We start from the raw sequence: 27088 nt of genomic DNA, 5'->3' as shown, positions 1-27088 counted from the left end.
TTGATACTGCTCAAGTAAAAATTAAGGTGCTATAGTCACAATAAAACTGAGTTATTCTCAACTACCGAAATATGGACAGCTGGTTCGCAGCGAAATCAAAGCCATATTGATTTTTATTTTTATTTATTTATTTTTTTACTCCGTTGAGTAGAAAGTATGTCAACAATAAATACTACTAGGCCAAAATATGATCTGAGCGTCCCTTAATCATCTGCGTAATACAGTGTGACGTAAACGTACGGGATCCATGGTCAACCACAACTTTTTAACCCTGCCTCTCCCTCGTACCTGCCTTAGGCCTTCTTGACCATTCTTAACATTCCTCTGGCTTTACAGTTTTCGTGGTATTCCAATTTTTCTCCTCTTTTTTATCTATTGTCCAGCAAAAATGCCTCTGAAAGAAGAAGATTGGTGTAAAACCTAGAGACATTTATAGAAGTACTTCTTTCTTTGCAAGTTTATGATCAAAACTTTATTCAAGACTTTATTAATCTAAATTCATTGATTGATTGATTGGTTGGTTTAATTGGGACGTAAGCAATGAGTTTATTTGTTCCCGTAACGATTAATCGAAATTATTAGACTCCCAAGCTATGCATAAGTGTCGGAAGTTTTATAAAACAGTTTTGTTCTTCCGTCCGTCTGTCGACAAGTATCAGAGGAAAAGTGGTAAGAGATACCGAGATGCAATTTCTTGCAATCGATTTAGCATCCCAAGAATAGGTTTCATCTCCTCTGCTAACCCTATATGCAAACCGGAAGTAGTTAAAATTATTCATTTCTGGTTTTAACGTTTATCGCCATAGAACGAAAACGATAACAAATAGCGAGAAGCAGGTTTTCGCAAACGATTCAGCGTCTTTAAGACAACATATCCTGACAATCCACAATACTCTACCACAATCGGAAGCTATTCAAATTAAAAATTACTTCCGGTTGCAATCCTGATTTCCGTAAACTAATAAATGCTATCAAGTCCACAGCCACCAACAGAGGGTCAACAATAACACCGCCGAAACAACAATGGTCAACGTACACGGTTTGTACGGAACAGGAGACTTTCCCATTTAGAAACATCTCTGTTAAATCGCCAGATGCATCACGATCAATCCAATATCAATATTCTTGCTTTTCGCCTCCATGAAACGTCGCAACATGACACTTGAAGAATTCTGAAAAGTGCGCAGGACGAGTAGTTAAATTTGATGAGGGTGTTCTGAATAGTAGCGTCATTCAACGAAAGCTCCGGTATCGTGCAATTGTTCATCGCCTGGCCATCATATTGAATACGATTGGCAGTAGAAAAAGGGGTTTTATAGCCTGGGGCAGGCTCGTGCAATTCACTATAATAAAGAAAAAATGACCTTCTGTACATATTCCTGAACTCAATTTGCCTCTAGAAACTCAATGTTGAATTGGTTTGTGCGAAAATTGTACCAGGAAAATGTGCATTTTTTAAAAAAAGAAAAAAATATGTTGATGCAACAAAAGAAATCTTTAATACACTTAATTCAAAATTATTATAATCAATCAACCACTCTTCTGTCATTTGACAAAGCATCGTAAAAAGTTGTTGATCCCCTTCCCTATAACACCTTTCTAAAAGCTTTTAAGTGCTGATACTAAATGCTAGATGTAGGCCAAGCTCGCTGATAAAGGTGATTTGGGTTATTTCATGACCCGTTCTATTCCGCACTTCACTTCATTACGATCTTTTCATATCATACTTACCCTTGTAACAGACATCTCGTAGGAAGCGTTGTACACTCATAATCAAAAATGCGTATACGGTATACTCACACACAACATGTTCCTTTGCCAACCCTTTGGAATAAGACAACTAGCTTTAATTCATTTTCCTGTTATATAGAAAAAGCATTGCATACTTTGTCTCTATAGTACTAAAACTGTATTCGAAATTGATCAATTCATTGGGCAATGGCCGCAGGTGGGTTTTAGGGCAAAGGTTGCAATCATATTTCTTCGGAGAAGAGGGCAAAAGTTTTCATTGAAAATGGTACCAGACTAATGATACCATAACAATGCTTTTAAGAAAGGAAAAAAATCTAAAATTAGAAAAAAAAATAGTCTACAAGCTATCTTCGTTTCGTCACAAGCAACTCGGGTGTTTTCTACTATTTTTAGGGGAAGATTACGCCCAAGTACTTGCGAGGGGGGGAGAGCACCGCTGGCGCAGTAATATACAAAAGAACTTGTTAAATAGGTTTATATATATATATATATATATATATATATATATATATATATATATATATATATATATATATATATATATATATATATATCTTTTTGACAGTGACTGTACAAGTTTCTTAAAAACAGATAACTTTTCCAGGTTCTGGATTACTCAACAATTTTCTAATAGACCTGATTGGAAAAGGATACATTATTTGAATTTGTCCCTCCAGAAAAGTCTTTTCATCGCCGAACATATTCGAATCACATTTTGCTACTTTAAATATTGTGTATCACACATAACCTAGATAATGATTCTTTCTTTAAGCAGCGATGCATAGAATTCAATATTTTATAGAATTACCCAACTTCTGCTGGTAGCATTAGCGTAGAAGCTAAGCAATAACGGTTATTAATTGTCATTTTGAATAAAAATTACGTATATACTATATTCTTCAAAATTAAATTGTTACATTGTTCTTAAGTATACGCTAAAATATGACTTTATTTTATTTTATTTTATTACTTTTTAAAGAAAAATACTATTAATGTTATCTATACGAATATTCTACGAAATTCTTAAAACCTACACACCATTTTGTTCAAATAATCGTTGTTCATCTGGTGTAGGTTAATGAATCTCAAAGTTTCCGGTGACGCGGATCCGTACTCATTAGGAAAAAATGTACTGCGAACCCAGTACGATGAGTAGTTGAAATGTGTAGTTATTGTTAAAAATAATTTAAAGGTAAATAAAATAAACTCCTTATTACATCTAAAGCGGATCTAGAAAAAAAAATAAAAGGAAATAAAGAATTGTTTATTTAAAACTAAAACTAAAAGTTGCCAACTAAAACAAAATTACAAGCTTGACATTTCGTTATTAGTTCACTCTGTAAGCATACAGAAGCTTATAATCACACTTCATGTGCACATATAGGGTATATGTATGTGTATATGATACCTTATTTCCCAGTAACTACTAGCCGCATCTGAATGAAATTTAATGGGTAAGTAATCCGACAACAGAGGCTGCATTCGGCGCCTTTACATGCCGGTAGCATATGAGTTGGTTCATTTACTAACATTCATTTTCACTAATAATCCTCCTCAGGGCATAACCATGGGATGTAAAACTACAAATTTCATTTTATTTTTAATTTCAGTCAACAAAATTATGAATTTGGTCGTGGCCAAATTGAATTTTAAATTTCAGCCTTACCAGTTAACTGTAGGAATAATGCCTTCAATGAAGGAATAGGTTCTTCACCCATTGAAGGACATAATTAAATTTGGGTCAGCTTGTCATTACAAAGTCCAGGATTCTGTTCTCTAACAAATATATTCATTTTTCCTTTTTCTTCTAATTTCAGCCCAGGTGCGTACCCAGAAATTTTTGTTGAGAGGGTTCCAATACTACGAGACATTACGTGTACGTAGTATTGAACCGGCGTTACTCTGCACGTGAAAGGACGATAAGTAATTCTGAAGTTCTGCAACTTATGTTCTCTGAAAATGATGGAACTAAGAATATTTTTATAAGAAAAGAGAGTACAGATCAAATTTTTATGCCAATAATTTCTCTGCTAAACAACTGTTTATCTATTCAGAAAGTGTACAAATGTATGACGAGATATGAAATTTTTTGGAGGGTAGGTGTGGACCCTGTGAACCCTCCGTGTAGGTACGCCCCTGTATTCAGCCTGACTAGTTGAATGAAAGAATAATCTGGGATGATACGTATCTTCAATAAACAACCAGTTTCCAATATTTTCCCCTCGGAACATATGCTCTTCATTAGATATAATATCTTAAATAAGCTGATTTCATAGACGCATGCAGATTTGATGAGCAATCTACCATCACTAAGAAATTGAGAGTGATCACTTATACCAATAATAACCAAGTAATAACGTTTTTTTTTTTCCTTAACCATGCTAGTGGCAAAAGGAAGTTGAAAAAGATTTTTGTCCAGCGCAACGATTATTATGCAGATATTTTTAATACCAAGCACTGACAACACTGATAAAAGAGAAGGGCATTGTAAACTCATGATGGTCACTTCTTGCTCCTGTTGACCACGGTCTTCCCCACTTCTGATCCCGCCTCCCTCTCTCCCCTTCATTTCCAATGCTTTAGCGCGCAAACTTCTTCTTGATCTCATTTTGAGGTGGCTAAAAATCTTCAAACGAATCCTTCTACGCTTACCACAAAACTCCATCCGACATGCTCCACTAACACAGGGTGCTTTTGGGACGACCACCTTTGGTGTGCTCCAGATATGATTTTCTTACCAATAAAAATCACCTATAAATAAGATGAAAGGCAAACTGCAGGGTGGCATTCACCAAGCAGCCAGAGTGTGAATGTGATGAATTAGTTGTGTTTAAAAGTGACAACTCCAGCCATTAGTTTTGGTCTTGTGAACTTGTTGCATCCCGTGGATGCCTTTTAAGTTTTGTGAATACTGTTTTAACCCGTTTGTGTAAAAAAGGATTAACTTCAAAAAGTGCCATCGGACAGAATTAACATGCGTGCTATCTTCATTTTTTATTTTCTTGTGATTGTTTCTGTTTTAGCCGAGGACATTAAATCCGGAAACAATTCCGAGTCTTCAAGAGATGGTCGTAGCATATTATCAGCATATTCATCGTCTTTCTACGACAATAAGAAAAGCAACTTCAAGCCATCGTCGGCAGCGGACATTATGAGAAAAATCATCGCCAAAAGTTGTGCAGAAAGCTATTCTTTCACTTGTCTCAAATTAGATGCTATTAGTTTCTTAGAAAGACTTTCGCAAAATGACTCTTATGAATTAATGTATGATGTGGCGCTTGTGAGGTCCAATGACTCGCAGTTTGATTCTGCACAGTCAACCACGATGCCATCGGATCTGTTGTCTTCGTTAGCTCGTGATGCTGACGGTGGTAGTCAGCGTCTTAATGAGTTTTTGTTGCAAAAGTTAGGAAACTTTTTAAGTACTCATGCTATCAAAATACCACTATTAGACTCAAACACTGTTGAAACTGCTAAAAAGATGGGAAAGGAAATTTTACATGAAACAGGTAAGTAACTAAAGGTACACTTATGTATTGTAGAAAATTCTCTCCAAATTTGTTCTTGGTTGTAGTTTTCTGTAATCGTTAAGTTCGTCCGCACCTTTTTCTGAGTTTCAGTGAATAATGTAAATACAATTATGAATATCATAATCTTAGAAAGTGAACGAGAAAGTAGTTGCGAAATGCTATTATATTAACTAACAGTGGTTTTCAAGACTTTCGTATAGTGACACCAAACTAACAATGTAAATAAATGTTTTATAATGTCGTACTCGTGTAAGAACACATCCCTAAATTATAACTATCGTATTGGCAGTGTCAGTATTAATAGGATCGAAAAGTTAAGGACCTTGGGGTCACTTTTGACACCAAACTAACACTTTTCCCACCATGTTAAAAAAAAAAATTGTGAGCGAAGTTTATAGAAACCTGGGATATACAATAAGAACTGGAACGGATTTCAAGAAACAAGGCACATTATAAAACTATAATATATAATGCAATCGTTAAATCGAAATTTGAATACGCTGCCGAAAACCGGAACCCTGTCAGCAAGAAATACAGCCGCAAAATAGAAATGATAGAATCAAAATTTGTAAGGTACTTAGTTTTCAAGGAAACAGGGACACATTTTAAATTTGAAACATGTACATCTTTAATTAAACAACTGAACATTGTATTCCTCGACAGCAGAAGAAAAGTTCCGTTACTCGGCCTTACAAAATCTAAGTGTCAAATTTTAAAGAATAAAATCTAAGTGTTGCAATTACTTGAACTTCTGAAATTTAAAGTTCTCAACGTCACAAGACGTCCAAAACCTGGCTTATTTCAATCTAGAACATTAAAATCCAATATAATGAAAACCCCACTATTTGGAGCATGTGTCACCTCTACAATCAACTTTGTGCAGGTTGATCTAAGTGTCGATATATTCAGAATGTCGTTCATTAAATTAAAGAACAGTAAATTCTTAAAGTGACAGAATTAATGATTAACTATTCATTAAAATTATCACCTGTATCCTTATCCTACAGTTACATGTTTACCTGTTGTTATATCTTTACCTGTATTATTCTCTATAAATAAATAAATAAACATCCTATCATTCCAGTAGTAAAAATTGCCCACGCTTGGATACATTTCTAATTCCGCTTTTTATATTAATTTGAGGGCGTTGAATCCAGTTTAATTATTTTTATACTTATCAGTTCATGAAATCACGAGAAGGTCTTTGATGTACCGCTTATGTCAATAGTAAAAGTGCCCATGCTTCGATGCATTTCTAATTACTCTTTCTGTACTAATTTTTTTATACTTTTTTTATTAAGAAAAGTGATCAGTATTAATATAACAAGTATATTAAGTATGTATGTGATTTGTAGTACATGTTGAATGATTTTTTTCTTTGTGATCAACAAAGTAAAGATGTATGTTCAAACTTCGAAATTATTTTTCGCTTGACTTTCATTGATGAATATGTTAAATTGGATTCAGCGACCGACCTCAAGTTAGTACAAAAAGCGCACTTAGAAATGTATCCAAGCGTGGGCATTTTTTAAAACTAGGATACCCAACTATTATAATGTCATAAATTGCGTACCAAAATTTATAATAGGTAAGGAGATATTTGGAAACAGTCAGTGACGTATTTAAGGGAGGGCTTCCGGGTTTAAGCCCCCGTCCCGAAATCTTACTTACTATAGTAAAGTAAATGAAATATCTTGCAGAATTTTCACATTTCCAGGCAAAGCTCCCCCCCCCCTGAAAGTTAGGAAAGTCCCTCCCGAAACAAAATCGTAAATATGCCACTGGAAACAGTTGTGAGTTTGTACGTCGTTCACTTTTTACCTACAGAACATATAGGTCCCAGGCCAATTCCTTCCTTCCCTTTCCTCTGATAGTGTGATCGCCGAGGGACATCATCTCTCATACGTGCTGGACTAACATAGCCATAGACGCCGAAAGCCCAGAAATCTAATTCCTAATCTTAATCTGTTCTGCATTTTTGATATTCTTCATTCTTTTTAAGTTAATCATTAATTATATATATATATATATATATATATATATATATATATATATATATATATATATATATATATATATATATATATATATATATATATATAAACAAGTGGAAGTGGGCTTAGCACAGAGGACATGTTTATTTTCGCAATATTTGTTTGATTTTTTTTGTAGATTATCAATATGATTATAATGCCAAAATAATTTAATGGCGGAAAATTCAGGTTACTACTCCACAAATATGAAACAATTAAATTGTCTTGAATGTAATGCTGTTAGGCCTCAGAAAGGTATTGTGATTTATATATCGTTCCCTACAAATAGTTTTAAAAGCTTCATTTATTGCTACCTACACATAGTTTTAAACGTGATATAAATAATAATAATTACTATTATTTTTATTCTCACTGATTTCTGTAAGCTAAATGTTTACTTTTCAAAATTTACTTATAGTTCCTTCGTTGTTAAGGTTAAAAAATTATCAGTTTTCTGTAATGCTATCTTAAATCCGATATAACAATGAACCGAAGCGGATTTGATTTGCTATTATGATTCAATATAGAGCTCCTTCGTGGATAACCGGTTAGCGCGTGCGCCTTTGGCGTGGAAACGGGGGTTCGATTCCCATCGGGAGCTTATGTGGTGCGGATCCCTCATTAAATTGTAGGTCAGAGTCTCAGATAGCCTCGCTGCTGAAAAGGGACGCTAAACTGAAAACCAAATCAAATGATTCAACTTTTGTATCCCTTTCTCGTATAAGTAATATCAAATCATTAATCTCAGTGACTGAATAGGATAATGATATATGAAAAACAGAATTGTACGAAGGAGAGCTGTTGATGGTTCAGATTCTTTATCCAAAATTCTCAAAATTACGCAGGAAAAAAAATATTTTAATGAACTCTTTATCTCAAAATTTGTTTATGTTTCTATTAAGTCTTGATAATGAATTAAATAATTACATTTTTGTATTATATGTTTTGTATTTTAAATAACTCTTGGAATATTTATAATAATAGCATCCAAGATATAGCATGATTATTTATCTGAGATCTGTTATTGGGCATTTTCTACATATTTCCCTTTTTCTTTTAATGTTTCTACACGTTCGTCCGCAAATGGGTAGGAAACTGTACTTTCAGCTTTTCAAACATTGAAGTTTAACATTGGAAGCTTCGTTGATCGTGTTTATTATTGAAATGGAATAACATATTATTTCTAGCTCATAATATCAGTTCATAATTTGAAATTTATGTATATAATTCTTTTGCCTGACAACTTTCTTGATCACGACTGCAAATTTTGATTGTGCTATTTTTATTGTTTCATAGAACTGATTGCTTAGCCCGCGTGTCCTTGGTGCATGACGTTAATTTTGGTTCAATTTCCCGGTGGGAGAGCAGCAATTTTAGTGTTGAGCTATGATCATGAGGAAATCGAGAAAGTTACTTGAATTAAAAGATAGTGAACCATGCTGTGGAAAGCCAAAAATAACGACACTAGGAGTAAATGTACTTACCACATATCAGACTGTTAGACCACTCCATGTTACTTTTCTGGAATTATAGGATTACCAGCAGGGAATCATTACCTTCCATTTATTTGGCACACTAAGTTATTTTAGAAAGTATTCAACCGTACTGTTGCAGGAATGCTTGAGTCATCAATTATATTATGTCAACTTAACAGGAAGGTTTATTAATATGTAGACCTTCACCTGTAACTCGTTTTTAAATAACATTTTATTTTACATATTTTAAAATGTATTATTAGATAAAGCTCATTGTGCTCCTTCCTGACTAAATATACAACGTGTCTGACTACATTGAGAAAAAAATGTAGGCGGTGTACTTAAAAAGATAGGTTACATGTGTAATTCATGTAGTTTTTGGACTTAACGTACAGCAGACGTATAACTGAAAACGCATGTTTTATAATACTTTCTGTATAAGTGTTCCATCTATACGTACTTTCCGTATGAAACAAAGTAGGTGGTCTGGATCTCACATACAAATGGATGTATATAACATATAGCTGACGAAGGTAACATAAGTATATGCATGTGATATACGGAAAACTGTTAGATGTCAGATATCCTGCAACGGCATGATTTAACATCTAAGGGCAGTGCCTATGTAGCATACGGATAACGTATGCTCCGTACAGATTTCTATAGTAAGCAAGAGGATTCCGTATATTTGTACAATATACCGCTGTCCGGAGAACGGATTTTTCTCTGTGTACGATGCGAAAGGCGCGAGTTTGATTTTCAGTGATGAAAAGAAGAAGAAATAAAACAACCTGAATGTGATTCTATTTCCATGATAACCTGTTACGCTTAGGTTTCATTTAGCCTTGGAGTTCAAAACGAAGGTTAAAATTTAGATTCAGATTCTTCGGACTTCGGCGATCAACGTTGAAAGTAAAAATGGCTAATTTCAACCCCTTCCGGTTTGAATAGAGGGTTGATCTGTAAGATGGAACCTATTTTGGGCAATGCGCTTCTCGATATGTCTTACCGTTTTTGCTCTGATATCTGTCGACAGAGAGACAGACGAACGGACATAACCGTTCTATAAGACTTCCGATACTCATGCATAGCATAGTCGGGAAGTTTAATAAAAAGCATAACATTTACCAAGTTTTATCAGCTAAACTATGAACATTCATTTTAACCTTGGATTCTAATGTGATTTTACTATTTAGTAATTTTATAGAATAATATTAAATAGTTCAATATAATAAAATTAATTAATGTCAAAGAAATATAATACCTACATAAATATAAAATATCTACAAGGTTCTCAAACTATGCGCCTCGAAACTCCTAGGATGGTTCCGTCTCTTTTTGGGATGTCGTGGCTATAAGTCCTATACTAATTCTAATGTATTTGGTTTGTTCTACCAGAATATTTTTTATGTACGAATCAATCTTAGGAAACAATGTACTCGAAGTAATACGTTATTGTGTGACATTATTGTTTAAGTGGCGATAAAGGGAGAAGTATCACAATATTTTTTGAAGAAATTGTGGCAAATAAGGAGTTAATTGTATGGGATAAAAAGCTCCCTTAACTTTTGAGTTGCTTTCATAATTTATTTTTGAAGTCTGAACTACAATAAAACAGGTTTATATTGCATTTTGTAGAAAAGTATTATTTGTCAGCACTTTTTCGAGAAGGAGTTTCAAAGAAATATATTTGTGATTGGAAGTTATTGACAATTTTATTTTTAAAATGTAGACAAGTTCATAAGTTTATATATCAGTAAATACGGTATGCGTCATGGAATTCTTGATGTTGTAAAGAATTATTTATGAGTTCATAACCAGTATTTGAGGTTTCTGCGTTTAGTCTTAAACATAGTAGCTAGTGATGAGAGACACATTGGTACAAATTGGTTTTACCTATAGAAGCTAAGGGAAAACTTACCTAACGTGCTACTTCTGGTATAGAATAATTAGTTTTCTTTCCTAAGCTTGTAGTGATAAAATTTTATCGAAGAATTAGAACGTTAGGTAAGTTTTCTTCTCTTAGGTTGTAGCGATAAAATCGTATACAGGGAAATCCAAATGAAATCAACCAATGGTGGTTGCTGACAAAATTTAGATTTTATTTTTTAAACCTAAGTTTGAACTACATTCAGGAAGTTGAAAACGGGTATTCATTTATTTTTTAGCTGCGCAGATTTGTTTGTAGCGGCCATTTTGTATCGGCGCCTGAGCGTATTTTACACTTTTCAGAAGATTCCGTTAAACATTGTAACGTTTTAGGTTTTAAAGATAATGAGTTTAAACAAAAATTGTATAAAAGTTAATGGAATAAACAACATTCTGTGTTCTGTGCACATTAAGACGTACTTCATTAAGACTCATCACTGAAAAAACTTATAACTCAGAAACTACTCAAGTCTCAGTGATGCAATTTTACTCCTTGTTACAGAATAACTATTGTCTATTTTGTACAAATTTGAGATTTTTCAGTTCTGTCCTTTCTGAGATATTTGATGGTGAAAATTATCGATTTTCGAAAATTCGAAATGTTTAAAAATTCCCAAAAAATCAAGTATATGGTTCTCAGATCTGAAACTAGTTTGGAAAGTTGTCTATTACCTAGTCTCTATGAAGAGAAAAAAATTAAAGGTAAGTCTCATATATTTCATTTTAAAATGTAATTTTCAAATGGCCATTTCTAGGTTTCCAACGTCAATGTTCAGAGCTTTTTCTTTCGACGTTCTGAAGTACGTCTTAATGTGCACAGAACACAGAATGTTGTTTATTCCATTAATCTTTATACAATTTTGGTTGAACTCATTATCTTTAAAACTTACAGCGTTTAACGGAATCCTCTAAAAAGTGCAAAATACTCTCAGGCGCCTATACAAAATGGTCGCTACAAACAAACCTGCGCAGCTAAAAAAATAAATGAATACCCTGAATGTGGTACAATCTTAGGCTAAAAATTAAAAAAACAAATAAATTTTGTCAGCAACCTTTGACCTGGAAATTGATCGATTTCATTTGGATTGCCCCATGCAAGAATTAAAATATTATGAAAGTTTTCTCCTTAGATTGTAGGGATAAAATTATATGCAAAAATTAGAACAGTAGGTAAGTTTCTACTATTTGTGAATGATTAAACAGAACTGGATGGGAAGTGCTTTCACTTAATTTAATGAGAAATAAAGCATTCATAAATTGATTGTAAATGAGAGCGCTCAACATGCTTTTTGAAAGTCATGCATCTACATAGATATTTTCTAAAACAATAATAAAAGGAATTTTCTTGAAAACAATTTTCTTTTACATTTTAGTTACTTTTGTTTCCTGATTTTTTTTAAAAAGGAAAGCATGTTTTTTTTAATATTTTTTATTTTATTTTTTATTTTTAATACGATTTATTTTGTTTGTTATCTTTTTTAAAAGGAAAACATATTTAATATTTAACTAAACTAACTAACTAGTTCTATGATCTATGGAACCCAGAACTTCAATGCCGCCTTCACAAAAGCTCTCCATTGACTTCTGTCCTTAGCCAATTGAATCCAGTTTCTACTCTGTATTCTAATTTCTGCGATATCCATCTTAATATTGTCCTCCCACCTGCGCCTAGGTCTTCCGAATGGTCATTTTCCGATTGAATTTCCAGTTAAAATTCTGAAAACATTCGTACCTTCTTTCATTCTGGCTACATGACCTGCCCACCTAAGCCTCTTAGACTTGATGACCCTAACAATGTTTGGTGAACTATATAAATTATGTAGTTCCTCGTTATGAAGTTTCCGCCATTCCCTATTCCCGTTTCTCTTGACTCTGAATATTTGTCTCATTATTTTATTCTCAAATACTTTCAGTTTGCATTCTTTTCTCATAGTAAGCAATCATGTTTCGCAACTATACAGCACAACAGACATGATTATCGTTTTATATAGTTTAAGCGTCAAATTTCTCGACAGAATTCGCGACCACAAAAGATTTTAAATTGAATAATAACACAAGTTTCCTGCTTTCAGTCGACATTTAACCCACAAACGCCCCTTGTGCCACCAGTGACCCACTTTATGTTTCACTACGTTACATGGGCTATATCATTCATTTAGGCAAAAAAAAAAACCGTTGTTCCACTTCAGGCACACTACCCGTTCTCTTGTAAGAGTTTCGTTCACTTCTCTTCTCAGGTTTTCGATGTAACACGGTATTGTTCAGGCAGTTGCTAGTGTATGCAAATTTTTGTTACCTAACTGGTCTTGGGGGCCCGCGGTGGCTCAGTGGTAGAGCGTTCACCTCTGGTGCTAGGGGTCTCGGGTTCAAACCCTGCTCCCGCCAAGTGAACTTTGTGGTGGACAAACACCGTGTGCGTGGGTTTTCTCGGGGTTCTTCCGTTTCCTCCCACTTTCTTCATTCCACCATTTCATTCATTACTCATCATCACCGTCTCCTTTAGCCTAGCCGGCATAACCGTGGGACGTAAAACTCAAAAATTTCATTTCTAACTGGTCTTGGGCGTTTGTGGGTTAATATCTTCGTGAATGTGGTTTTAGTCTGTTGACACTGATCCTAGAAAATATCTACTTTGTCAGTAATTATTTGATATTTTGAAGCACCCATAAAATGTATATTAAGATCCCAGTGAACTTCCATAGTATTTAGTTTTCTCTGCATTTACTTCCAAAACCATATCACACAACCATGTAATAAGACCTCTGCATTTCTATTGCTCTTCTATCATCCGCTATGATATTTACATCAGCATACGCCATAACCTGGTGAATACCATTCAGCTCTAGGTCGTGGTTGCTGTCTTTGATTTTCCTTATATCGTATCCTAGAGCAAAATTGAATAATAATGCATCTCCTTTGTTTCAGACCATTCTGGACGTGAAAGCTTGTGGACAAAGAAATTGCCACTCGGACTATAGTTTGGGATTCAAATAAACACATGTTAATTAATCTAACTAGCTTTTTCCTTATTAAAAAAAAAACCCTGTAAGCATGTTGTAATGTTTCCTTCCTAACAAAGTCGTAGGTCATTCTAAAATCAATAAATAATTGATGTACATAGGTATTGTATCAACATTTCGTTCCGAGTATTTGCCGAATAGTAAATATTTGGTGCATTATTGATCGATTTCGCCTCAATTTGGATAAGGAAGTATCGACCTATTTCCGGTAAAAAGAGATATACATATTTTCTGCAAGTTTGAGCATGTCCGCATGCGTCTAGGTGGTGTTAAGGTAATATCTTTGCTCCGTAGCGAACGTCTGTCTCCAAAAATATTGTGTGAATACGTTGATTAATTGGATAACGGTGTTCTCCTGAAAAATTGAAGAATTGCTAGTTACGCCCTTATCCAAATTAACCCCTCAATAAGGCATTTCACAGCACTAAATTTCAAAATTTTCAATTCTTTACAAAGTTGTTATGCGATAAATAAAAAGTAATAGCAGATTTGATTTTCTCATGCACAAACACATAAGAAAAACATATTTCTATGTAAAGGACAGATTTCGTGTTGCATAGTGAACTTAGACCTACAATATCACACTTCAATGTTAACTAAAGATGCTACAGTATCCCACACATGCAAATTTTGGAGGACTCTACAACAGTAATAAAGCTACTGAGGTAGACGGAGCGATGCATATCGAAAGTAGGAGCGAAATTACAAAGAATTGGAAATTTGTTTTCCTAATAAAGCTTTCTTTTGAAAAAAGTCTTAGATAAGTATCATATCTAAAGAGTTATATATAGTTTCCAATAGACGAAAGAATCATAATACCGTTCACAGCATTTTGATATTTCAAATTGTTCCGGAGATACAATAAACACTGCTAAAGTTTGCAACATTACTGAAAATTATGTAATTACAAGAACACGTAATATACAACTACAAAAATACAATATATCACTTTATTGTTATTCGCAGAAGCAAGGAAAGCAAGCATCATTTTAGACATTTTCCACAAATGCGTAATTTTAAACAGTGTTTCAAACACTGTACCAGTGTTCGTCATATCTCCGGGCCAATTTGAGCTATCAAAAATGAAATGATATGTACCACTTTAACGTCCAACGTTATGTCCTTTAGGTTAAGGAAGACGTATAACTAAGACAAGTGAATGATGATGGAATGAAAATCTGGGAGGAAACGAGAGTAGGAGAGAAAACCCACGGACACAATGTTGTTCACCACAAACTTACTTGCACGGGGATAGAACCAAGATCCTACGCACCAGATGTAAGCACCCTACCACTGAGCCACTGCCTTGCAATGTGAGCTATCAAATTACTGTAAACACCATTATGATTATTTCATCATTGGAAACCATATTGCTCTTCACACACACACACACACACACACACACACACATATATATATATATATATATATATACACTGGCGAATCCATGGGGGGCTATAGGGGCTATAGCCCCCAGTGATGCTCAGGTATAAAATAGGCTTCAATCCTGCTTTACACTGGATAAAGTGGCAAATTATGGTTTAGCCCCTCTCTTGATTATATCCTGGATCCGCCGCCACTATATATATATTAAATTTTCAATCCTTGTAACTCTATTTATTCGAAATGCATATAATGATCATAGTATTCCGGTAGAGTCCTCCAAAATTTAGATAATGTAGCATCCTTAATTTACTTGGTACAAGGTTCCAGCTTTTTTTTTTTTTTTTTTTTTTGGTCAGTTAACTTAGAAGATATAATGAGGAGTCACCACTTTAAGTGGTTCACTCTCTAGATTGCGTTAGACCTATTGGTAAGACTTGTTTTCGGCAAAATTTATGTTATCTTCTTTACAAAAATATAGCCTATAGTTAAAACAGATTATCACACTAAAAGAACACTAATTATTTTCGTTTTTCTTTGAAGGCAGGAAGAAAGACAAAGGAGGCATGGGAGGAATGATGATGATGGCCGCCATGATGAAGGGAATGATGATGATGATGGGTCTTGCAGGGGTCGCTGTCATCGCAGGAAAAGCTATAATGACTGGCCTTATTGCTCTTATGTTGGCTGCCATTGCAGGAATCAAGAGCCTTTCTTCCGGTGGCAAAGGCTCAGTGACGTATGAAATCATCAGCAAACCCCATTATTCACACTCTCATCACCAGACACACTCACATGAGTACGCACATGGACACGGAGGAGGTTATGGACACGAATCCTACGGTAGAAGCCTCAAATTAGATGGTTCCGACCTTGCATATCACGCTCAAGCTTCACAATCTGCTCAACATGAAACGAGGTATTTAAATTACAACCATTTGTAATTTGTATTTATTTGTATTTTTTAAGAAGACACAAAAAGTATAATTGAGGCGGTATATGGAAAATGGGTATGTGGTTCTATGGTGCCTTTTCCTAGAAAACCCTTGATTTGAATCATTGTGTTTTAAATATGTTAAGCAAGTTTGTATAAGAAATCTCAATAACTGAAGTTCACACACCTGTTTTTCTTTGCACATTGGCAGCTGGATTAGAGTAACCTCTTGTCCCGATTTTGTCGGGACAGTCCCAATGTTGGAGAAAATGTCCTGCGTCCCGACGTGGCTCTGTCGGGACTTTAAATATCCCAACTTTGATAGCTATTTATTGGTGAAGTTGGTGATTTATTATTATTATTATTATTATTATTATTATTATTATTATTATTATTATTATTATTATTATTATTATTATTATTATTATTATTATTATTATTGAAACTTAGTTTCAACATTGCAATAAAGCTCCATCGTGGCTATGCGGTTAGCATACACGCCTATGGCGTAGTTCGATTCCCAGCAGGAGCTCATGTAGTTCGAATCCCACGTTAGGCTGTAGGTCCACATTTCACATAGCCTCGCTGCTGAAAGGGACGTTAAACTTAAAATACACATACAAAATACTTCTCATTATTGTACAAAGCCTTAAAATCTAAGAAGAATCTTCGCAACAGCAGCAGGCTTGGCAGATAGATAGCAATGTGGCAGCAACATAAAGTCTGTACACACGGCAACATATTATTTCTCTCCCTCTTCCTCACCCCGTCATTAACGGCACAAAGTGTCCCTACATTATGCTTTGGAAAAGTGGCAACCCTAAACTGGATATTGGCAGAAAATGTTGTTTACTTCCGCTTAGTGTGAAGTACCAGTTGAACAACATGCACTGTAAACAATTACGTTCATATTTACGAACCGATTACCGTCAATACTGACTGGCAACTGATTACTCTAAAATTTACGGTATTACTGTAAAATGTATGGTTATAGACCATAAAAAGGCCGTATTTATGCTCTATTACCGTAATTCGGTTGGCAGCAGAATTGACGGTAATTGGTCAGTAAATGTGACCGTACTTGTTTACATTGTGGGTTCCGTGTTAATGTGCACGCATAAATAACCATAGTAACAAAACGGTTCAAACTATATTGTTACAGTATCAATGAATCGGACAACAGATTATTCAACAAAACCTGCGACAATGATTTTCTGAGAACAGCATTTTCATATACTGTACATGGACATTTTCCATAGAACACCTCAATTGTTAATTTAATCATAAGCGTAATTTTATACGCAAATTATCAAGGATGTTGCCCATATGTATCTTCATCTTATTAAATCGGTGAAGCCAAAGAGCAACGGAGCATCGGTACGTCTGATTGGCTAATCTCGTTTCTGCCATTGTCTGATTGGCTACTTTCGTTTCCGCCATGATTGTTGGCTCAAAACATTGCGATCCTATTGGGCGGAGTGGGCACAGTAGGGGTGGCGAAACTGTGACGTATAGCTTCAAGATTTTGTTGTAAGAGGAGATCCTCTATTTTATAAGATCCTTGCAAATTATTGATAAATGAAAATGACCGTTACAATTAAATCATTTCTATAATTTTTCTTTAGATATATATGGCACGTTCAGTGCACAAGAGAATCAAGTCACAATTTTGGTCATTTTGGACATATTTCATGTTTTCTAGATCTTTATCTGAAGCTCCTTACAGAGTTTATAAGAATAATGTATAGATATTATAAATAACTGCTATAATATGAAAAATAGTGTTAAGTTTTCTATTTACTTAAGAGTGCCGTACAAACGGTATGCCTTTTCTTCTCCAAATTTGGTAATTAATCTTGATTCCCATGTACTCTAAGTGCCTCCATATGATTGTTATTGTTCGTAGTATTTTATTACCTTCATGGGTGACGATTAAAGAACAGTACACTAGCTTTTTTTTACGATACAAAAGAATTCTACTAGTAAAAGGTGTCTCATAAAGAAAGCAATTTTGACTAGGATGTTATAAAATAGAGGATCTGCCCATATGTATCTTCATTCTATTAACTAATTGAAGCCAAAAAAACAACCGAGCATCGTCACGTCTGATTGGCTACTCTCGTTTCCGCCTTCTCCTGATTAGCTACTTTTTGTTTCCGCCGTGATCGTTGGCTCAAAACATTGCGATCTTATTGGACGAAGTGGGCAGAGTGGGGTGGGGGAGAAACTGTGACGTATGGCTTCAAGATTTTGTTGTATGGGCAGATTTTATAACATCCTTGACTTTTGAAAAACTCGCCATTTCTGTTCTAGTAAGTTGGGGGGCAGCAGTGAACGTTACACGATTTTCATCTGTTGTCTTTGTGGTTACTAGTTACGGAGCGCCGAATAGCGCATAATATTTGTCTCTTTTCTGTTCGCATAGAAACTCAATGAACTTGTTACGAAAGAGGTTCCCTGGCCGTAGGGGTGCCCACAAAGGGGGGCTATGACGCAAACTGCGTCATTGAAATATTTTTTTGGGGGTAAAAATCTATATAAATATGTTTGAGGGGGTGTAAAAATTAACCGAAAAGATTTTTTTTCCATGGAAGAACACCTAGGGATAGACAATTGAGGGGGGTGCGTCATGGACATGAGGGGGGGTGGGCACCACTGCCTGGCCAGGTGATTTCTCGCAATGGTAACGTGAATAAGCCACTCAGATCTTGTGATTTGAGACCTTGTGATTTCTTTCTGGGGGCGGGGTATTTGAAATCTCATGTGTACACCAACAAACGTCGATCACTTCCAGAGCTGAAGGCCAAAATTCAGTGTGTAATTTCAGAACTAGAGGTGCAAGTACGCCGAAAAGTTGTGGAAAATTTCATTGAAGGAACGAGAGTGTACCTGCAGAGTTGTGGAGAGTATTTGAGAGCTATCATGTCTTATACATAACCACATGTAGCATGTACATTAGTTAATTTCATCAGTAAATTGGTATGTTATTATGCACTCAAAAATTGCGTTACTTATGAGATACCCTTTGTATAAAGAACCTGATAACTTGACACTATGGCAAGTCAGATTGGAAACCATACTTACACAGTTATTTTGTAAGTCTATTCCTAATACTAATTTACATTCTCAGTTTCCACTTTTCTATATAGCTGTTTGGTCCTTTGAGGAAAGAAAAAGATCATCCTGTTCTATTCCACTGGTTTCATGGTCTTATCTACCTAGAATAGGATAAACTAGATAGAACATTATTTCACTAAAACATTCAGATAGATCAGACAAGACAATATAAAAACGATTCGTGCTCTACTGCGTAATTCTGTTAGACAGTTATAAAATTAGTTTTATAAGAACTACAACGAAACCTCTCTGAATGGCCATCTCTTTAAGCCGACCACCTATCATCGCATCAGTGTTTACATGGGTGGAATTATATTTTGCATAAAAGCGATACATTACAATTTTCCTTTAATTATGGTGACCTTCTCTCCTCGCGACTAGTGATCATCGATTTTTGTCAGAATTTTTTTAAAAATCCTCTTTAAGGCAAACCACTTTGCTGCAAATATAAATAAGGTCCTTGAATCCTAGAACTCGTAAAAATAAAAAGGTATTTGGAGTGCCGTCGGGTATAAGGTAGAAACTAATTAGCACAGTCCTAAATAGAACTGACTATAATAACATTTCTTTTACGTTATTCAAGATGTGATAGCGTTTGGGGTGTATTCTGTAACTTTCTTAGGCTTGGAATAATTGTCTAGGTATTGTCGAATGTTTTTCTTCTTTCTTTCTTTCTGAATCAGTGACTGTACAGTATAATCTTAAGAACTTCGATTAATAATATACATGTTTTTACTTACAATCCGATTTATTTTGTTTATTTTTCTCTTAATGATAAATATTATGTTAATAGTAAAGTAGAGAAATTGAAGATTAAGTACAGATTTAACAACGTAAGTTACGCCTTTCTTCCCGTACTACAACTTAAATGATACTACATCCCAACACAATAAATCCGTTTGAAATTTACTCCTATAATATAAAGTTCTTCTAAATAAAGACCAACAGAAAACAGAATACACTTTATAATCTTCCATTGCAACTCTTTATACGTGACTTTTATGCTGTAACTAGCAGCGTTCACTCCGCTTCGCTGCGGTCACCCCGGAACGCAATAAACTTTGTTACTTAGATAATTTTTACTTTTTCGCTTTCAAGTGATATGATAAAAACCATAGTAGATTGCAGTAAATGTTAACATTATATCGCCTGTCATTTATGTTAACCCGCCGAGTGACACGGTCATGCGGGTTGCATATAAATACGTTTATTTTTACCTATGATGAACTAACAAAGGATTTGTAATTTCAAACTGATATATTATTAAACCGTCTTTAAGAAAACTACCTTTGTAGAAGATAGGTTTTAGTTTTTTTTTAAGTGGTTAGTCGCCTTAACCCTTTAACTGGCACAATTTTCTGGAAATGTGTACTCTCAGTTGGCAGACTAGTACTACGTCGTAGCCACAAGAACCGTAGAACTATGAAATAATGATGTATATATATATATGTATGTTTCACACAAACAACAATAGCACACAACAATAAACGAAGAAAACGTTACAAAGAAATCCCTGCCTCATCAAGACATTTGCTACCGTTTTGAAATGCAGTTTCTGTTTCTTTTATTGTAGCAGCAGCAAAGCTCTACTTAGAAGTAACAATGTGCAATTTGATATTCCAAAATCCAATGTCGTTTGCACATTGTGGGCATTCAGAGCCATCTATAGATTTGTTTCCGATTTAAATGTAAGAACAAAAGTTTTCGAAAGAGACTTTCGTCATTCCAACTGAAGATTAGTGACTTTTTAATCAAGATGTAGTACTACGTCACAGCCATTTCCACTGCACATATGCCTTGACGTAATACTACGTCATAACCAGTTAAACTTTTAAAGATGCGCTTTATTTCAATAGAAACAACATTGTTGTGTAATAAATAATTCAGAAAGCGAAATACTCACCATAAACATTTTTTCCTTCAATGTACTATAATACCTCCAGCACATTCGACACATCCACAACACAGATTATGCACAATCTTAAACCTTCCAGTAAACTGCAAGTACCTTAATTTATTTATAAACACTATACCTAAATAAATTTCAGTGTATTTTTCCATAGTTTTGTCCGAAGTAGCATGTCAAGTTCTCTTTATGGCTGTAGAATCTACAAATTGATTATTCCATTTAAATAATTGAAGGGTTGGCGGGATAAAAGGGATAAGTCCATCAATTCGCAGAAGGGTTGTTTCTATGCCCAATTATACATTGAACCAATGCCTTTCGAATGGTGTTGTTGGTTGTGGGATAAATGGGACCAGTCCTTCTAAAATCACTAAGAAATATTAAAAATAAATTATCAAAGACAAAAGTTATTTGGTTTCAGAGCATTGTTTTTGCTCTCCTGAAAAAAATTTAAAAGTGAACTTATCCCTTTTATCCCGCCAGCCATTCAATTAGTATTTGAATGTTTATTTAAGATTAATTCGAAAACTTACAGTTAGAATCATATGTGATTTATATTTATTTGCATTCTCCCAGCTAGACTGCATCACTAGGGAAAAACAAAATTCGGCGCCTTCCCTGGTAGTTTGGTAAGAGAAATGTTACTTAGTTATATCATTGAATTATAAATTACATTTTAAATAAAACTAATATCAGTTTGTAATTACGAGGACCAGTTAAATGAAAACTTTAAACATATATTATTATAAATTTGAAATGTGATGCTACTGTTATGAAAGTTGGAAATACTGTTGCTAACAGTATTGTTTTCATCCAGTATCTGTCAGAAGAGTGTAGCATACAAGCTCAGTCACAGGAGCAATTTCAAGATGGCCGCTCCAGTATCAAAATGGACTAAGATGGAACAACGTTATTCACTATGTTAATATAACTATGTTCTCTTTACCAAACCCAGAGGGGGCGCGAATGTTCTCGTTTCCCCAGGTGACAAACTCTAGTTGGGAGAATGGAAATAAATATAAATTACGCATGATTCTAAGTTTTAGAATTAATCTTAGAGACGCATTCAAATACTAATTATACAAATGGAATAAACTATTTATAAATTCTAGAGCTTGAATTTATTGACATGATAATTTGGACAAAGGTATGAAAAATAAATTGAAATTTATTTAAGTGAATCATTTATAAATGTTAATGCACTTTAGATTTTTTGAAAGGTTTAGTGTTATGCGTAACATATGCGCTGAATATGTCAAATGAGGTACCTAGTATCAAAATTCGCCACATCCATTTCGCTTAGTTTCGAGTAATCACGCAAAACGTGCAGTGAATCTCCATATACACGCGTACAAAGTTCCATATTTGAACTAGTTTTTTAGTATGAAATATTAAGCTTTTAAACAACATTCTGTGTCTATGGAATTCCTTTAGATCAAACATATAACAAGGGATATATAACTCAATTTCGAAAAAAAAATGAATTTGGTCGCTTTTGATACTAGGCACCTCAAATATATTACTGATATCATTAAAGCCCGCAAATGTTTTTGTAAAACTTGAATGAAACCATTATGTTACATGGCATCCTTCAAACTTTTGATTTTTTTTAGTACTTTCTTCTAATATTGAGCAAAATTACGCAATTTGAAGAAAACTATATAAAATAATGTATTGATTATCATCTGATAGGTTTGTCGACGATGTATATCTCTATTTTAATGTTTCGCAGAAAATTTTATTTGAGTTTTATCAAATAGTATAATAGTTCCGTGCCATGCTAAAAACTGATCCTTTTCTGGTATATATCTCCAAATATTTCTGGTTCTTAACTTAAGAGTTTATGCATCAATATTAATAACTGTTTTGTGCAGAACATGATTTTACAAGAACAATTATATTTAACAAGTCTTAACTCTGAAATAACATATTTTGATTATGTTTTCTTTCTTCTCTTTGCTTACAGGTAACGATAAATTTATAAGCTGAGAGAAAAGCAATAGCTCACTTCCAAATTGTTTGTTTTCTAAGGAGACCAGTGAAACAGACAACCAAAACAGAATAATCATAAAAATATATTTATTTTTTTCATTTAATTCGCTGCACACACGGAAGATGAAATTAGGATCAGAAAGGAACTAATTCGATTTAACTCATCAGGTGGAAGTTTAATCCTAATTAAAAGTCTTATATTTCTTATTTCTGATGAAGAAACATTAATACACAGTGTGGACGATTACTGGTAAACGTTTCAACAAAGACCTGAACATAACTTCATTGACAGTGGACAGCTGTATTTAATCTGAATTACTTTGTTTTTATCGACAATAATACACAGAAAAGAGAACTTGACTCAAGACGACGAACTTTGAAACTTTGACTCTGCCTCACGTAAACTGAATATTATAAAATATGTGACAGAAATATTGACGATTGTAGATTGATTTTGGACTTTACCAATCGGAGACGATAATTTATTATTTCACTGTAAATAGTTATATATTTACTTTGGCGAAGAAATTATTTCATACCTACTAGGCAAAAATCATTATGTTTTTCAAAGTTTATTTTTGTCACTGGTGAAGTGAAAATTTTTTCACTATCTTAGGTTTTAGAAAGTGTTTTATTTTCTTTTCATGGTGATAATGAAATAATTATAAGAAGAAAAGCGATGTTTTCCAAAAGTTTTCTACAATTTTGTTCTACTTTTTTTAAAAAAGTATCGTAGCTTAGGATTATTTTGTTCAAAAAAATTTATTCAAAAGTTAACAATAATCTTCAAACTTTTATGTTAGTTTATATAGGATACATTAATTAATATGTGTTCATAACATGGGCCCCGGAAGCGGAGTAATAGTGAAATATTTATCCTCCCCTACGTTCTTTGAAACAATATTGTGTAAGAACAAAAGTGTTTGAAGCAACTTGTTACTGTAATCGTAAAGGTTTTACATTAGATAAACATTTTGTTCTTTCTTTTAAACTTATTTTTATTTTTAGTAAAAGTTCTACGGGCGCCTATGTATTCTAAAACCAAAGAAATAGTTACGTAATAATATAGTGTATTTTTAGTACATTATATATATATAATCTTTAAATAATGCATGTTCTATTGAGTAATATTAACGCTGTTATATGTGAATTTTAACTTCTGTGATAGTAATTGCCTTTTATTTTGAGTTAACTTAAAGTACAGGCTGTCTTTTTTATATAGCTAACGCATTGTTGATATACCTCAATAGACATACATGACACTTATTTTTATTATAGGTGACTTGTAAATTGAAATGACTGTGTGAAATACTAGACTCAATGAGACTTTAGTTAGACTTTGACGAATTTGTAATCATAGATCACTTCTAAAATAATAATTTAAAACAAATTAAAAGTTTTTTAGATTCAATGAATGTAGAATTACATTGACTTATAATCATACTTAAATTATGTTATTCATGGTAGGTGTAAATTTTACAATTGACTAAGGACACGTTATGACAATTATGTATAACTGACACTAATTATACGAAAAAACTATACCTAAAGTGTAATTACATTATACTAGTTTTTTATCTTACCATTAAAATAACTATTAATTAATTATTATTGATTAACTTATTATTATATTTAAAGTGTAATTATTTTTATGTATTGAATAAAGCTTTTTTAACAACAGAAAGTAATATTGATTATTTTAAACTTGTATTGGTCTATATCATATTTTATTTTACATATCAAAACATTTTCTTTCATCTGAATTATTTTCTGTATTCGTATAAATTTGATGATTTTTTTTTTTTAAACTACTGACAACACAATTGACCTATTGATAAATTTTAAACAAGCTCTACAGGTACTCTCATCGAGTGTTTGAAGTAAGATTCCTCACTTAACTACTTTCTAGTTCAGCGGCTAGCGTGAACCCCTTTGGTTCACATGATCCCGTGTTTGACGCCTGGTGGGAAAGCAATAAACACATTATGTTGAATCGGATTCTGCCTTAAATTGTTTCGCATCTCATTGTAAGTTCTTCTCGCCAAGAAGGAACACTAAACTTAAAATGAACAAACAAAAGCAGCTTTAACTAGACGTATTCTCGTTTGTTGCTCAAATAGCGCAACTTCTGCAGTATAAAGTTCGATATATATCTTATATTTAAAATCTTTATTACTTGCCAACTAGTATCAGGACACTTGCGGTACAATGCGAAAACCAGTTTTTCTGGGACATTTGCGCTACTGTTCAAAACTTTCCCTTAGACAGTGGGACATTTACGGTACACACCATGGAATGTGTATATATTCTGACGATAGACGATGAGACAAACTTTCTGCTTTCAGATGACACCACAGAGGAAGGAAGAATGCTAATATTTTACACTGCGAAGGGAAGACAGTGTATAACTGAGCATGCTACGTTTTTTTTATGGACGGAACATTTATCATAAGTGTTGTAATCAGCAGTTTCCCTAATTATAGACAACACAAACAGACATCGGAAGTAACTTGGAGGAAGCAAACATTGTTCCTTTATCTTCAGCCTCTTACCAGCAAGAGATAGTAAGTTGTTTCAGATGTTTTTCAGTTTGGTGAAGGCTAACATTAATGATTGGAACCTGAAATCAATCAAATTGGATCTCGATCAAGCTGCTATAACATCTCTAAGAACACCGTTCCCGGAAACGCAAATTAGTGGGTGTAATTCCATTTTAATCAGTGCTTCTGGAGTAAGGTTCAGGAATTAGGACTCACAAATGACTATAAATTAGTTCCAGAGGTGAAGCTTTCCTCAGAATATGTTCTGTTCTAGTATTTCTTTTTGTAGATGATGTCGATGTTTGATGGCTTTCCATTATGGAAGATGCACCACATCACGAAACGCTTGAGAGGTTTTTAGATTATTTTGTAGAACTGTAGTTAAATACTTCCAGTATTGACATCTTCATGTGCAACTGCTCGAATCAACAGCACAGAACAAACAATGTTAAATGGTGAAACCGCAGATTCAAATCATCAGGTAAATCAACTTCTAATGTGTACTGTTTGGTGAAATATCTAAAACGTGAGGTTGTGTACAACGATTACCTATATGAAAGAAGAACTTTAAACGTTAAAGGCAAACGTAGACGACGTCAGTACATAAAATGGACAGAAGAATAGAAAACCTGTTATCTGAATATGTAACCTCGAAAGATGGAAATTCTTGAGGAAAATGGCACACATTCAAAAGTTGGGAGTAATATTTGTTTGTTCCAGAAAAGAAGCTATCTACTAATGTACTAACCGAACTCTATTATAAACCACAAAAATAAATTACTAATTCATTGAAAGTCGATTTTGACTTTTTTTCCTTATACTTATTCCGAGCTAGATCTGACCAAAAGTCCCTAAATATGCTCATAATAATGGAAAACTGTTGTGATAAATCACTTCACTAGCAAGGTGTTCTTCGGATAATCCCGTAATACTTACGTGTAACAAATATCTCAGTACGTTAAAAATGAAAAAAAAAAGGAATATTATATTTCAACTCTGAGTAACCATTGGCAAATAGTTATTGGAAAACTGCTAAGAAAACTATAAAAGGAAACAAAAAGACATAAATATTTATAGAAGTTTCCTTTAAATATCAAAGTGAGGCGTTCGACCAATCAGAAATAAGGATTTATTTACATTTTCCAGTTTTAGCGAATCATAAACAAGCATTTATTTATATCTTTCAGACATGTTTACCATGCATCCTAGTAATTGTTCTTTCCATTTTCTGTATAATAGATCCCTATATTTGCATTTACATGTATGTATGGTGTGTTAATAATGGTTTATATTCTGAAAGATTTTTAGTCTGCTTTTAGTACGCAAAAAGCCAAGGTCCCCTGAAAGTGATATTATCCTCCCGTAGAACAACTTATGAGCTACACCAATCTAATAAAACTTGGTCTTTTCGTAGCAGTTGATACTGTGTGCCTGTTCTCCAATTGAACACCCAAAAGTATTTTCTCTCAACTTGGGA

The 27088-nt window shown here is 33.8% G+C and overlaps 1 protein-coding gene across 1 annotated transcript; it reads left to right on the top strand.

Annotated features, from left to right (window-relative positions):
• The first annotated feature begins 4362 nt into the window (after window positions 1-4362).
• LOC145665844 (uncharacterized) lies at window positions 4363-24731 on the top strand. Its single transcript, XM_081732958.1, has 3 exons — window positions 4363-5261; window positions 15666-16041; window positions 23046-24731. The coding sequence occupies exons 1-3, from the start codon at window positions 4727-4729 to the stop codon at window positions 23047-23049; spliced, it is 915 nt and encodes a 304-aa protein (XP_081589084.1). The 5' UTR covers window positions 4363-4726; the 3' UTR covers window positions 23050-24731.
• Window positions 24732-27088: the final 2357 nt, after the last annotated feature.

Source organism: Thermobia domestica, chromosome 12 (assembly GCF_964235325.1).
Source record: "Thermobia domestica chromosome 12, izTheDome1.hap1.1, whole genome shotgun sequence".
In the NCBI taxonomy this organism is placed as follows: Eukaryota; Metazoa; Arthropoda; class Insecta; order Zygentoma; family Lepismatidae; genus Thermobia; species Thermobia domestica.
The sequence above is the reverse complement of the archived record's forward strand: the minus strand, read 5'-3'. Positions and strand labels throughout refer to the sequence as shown.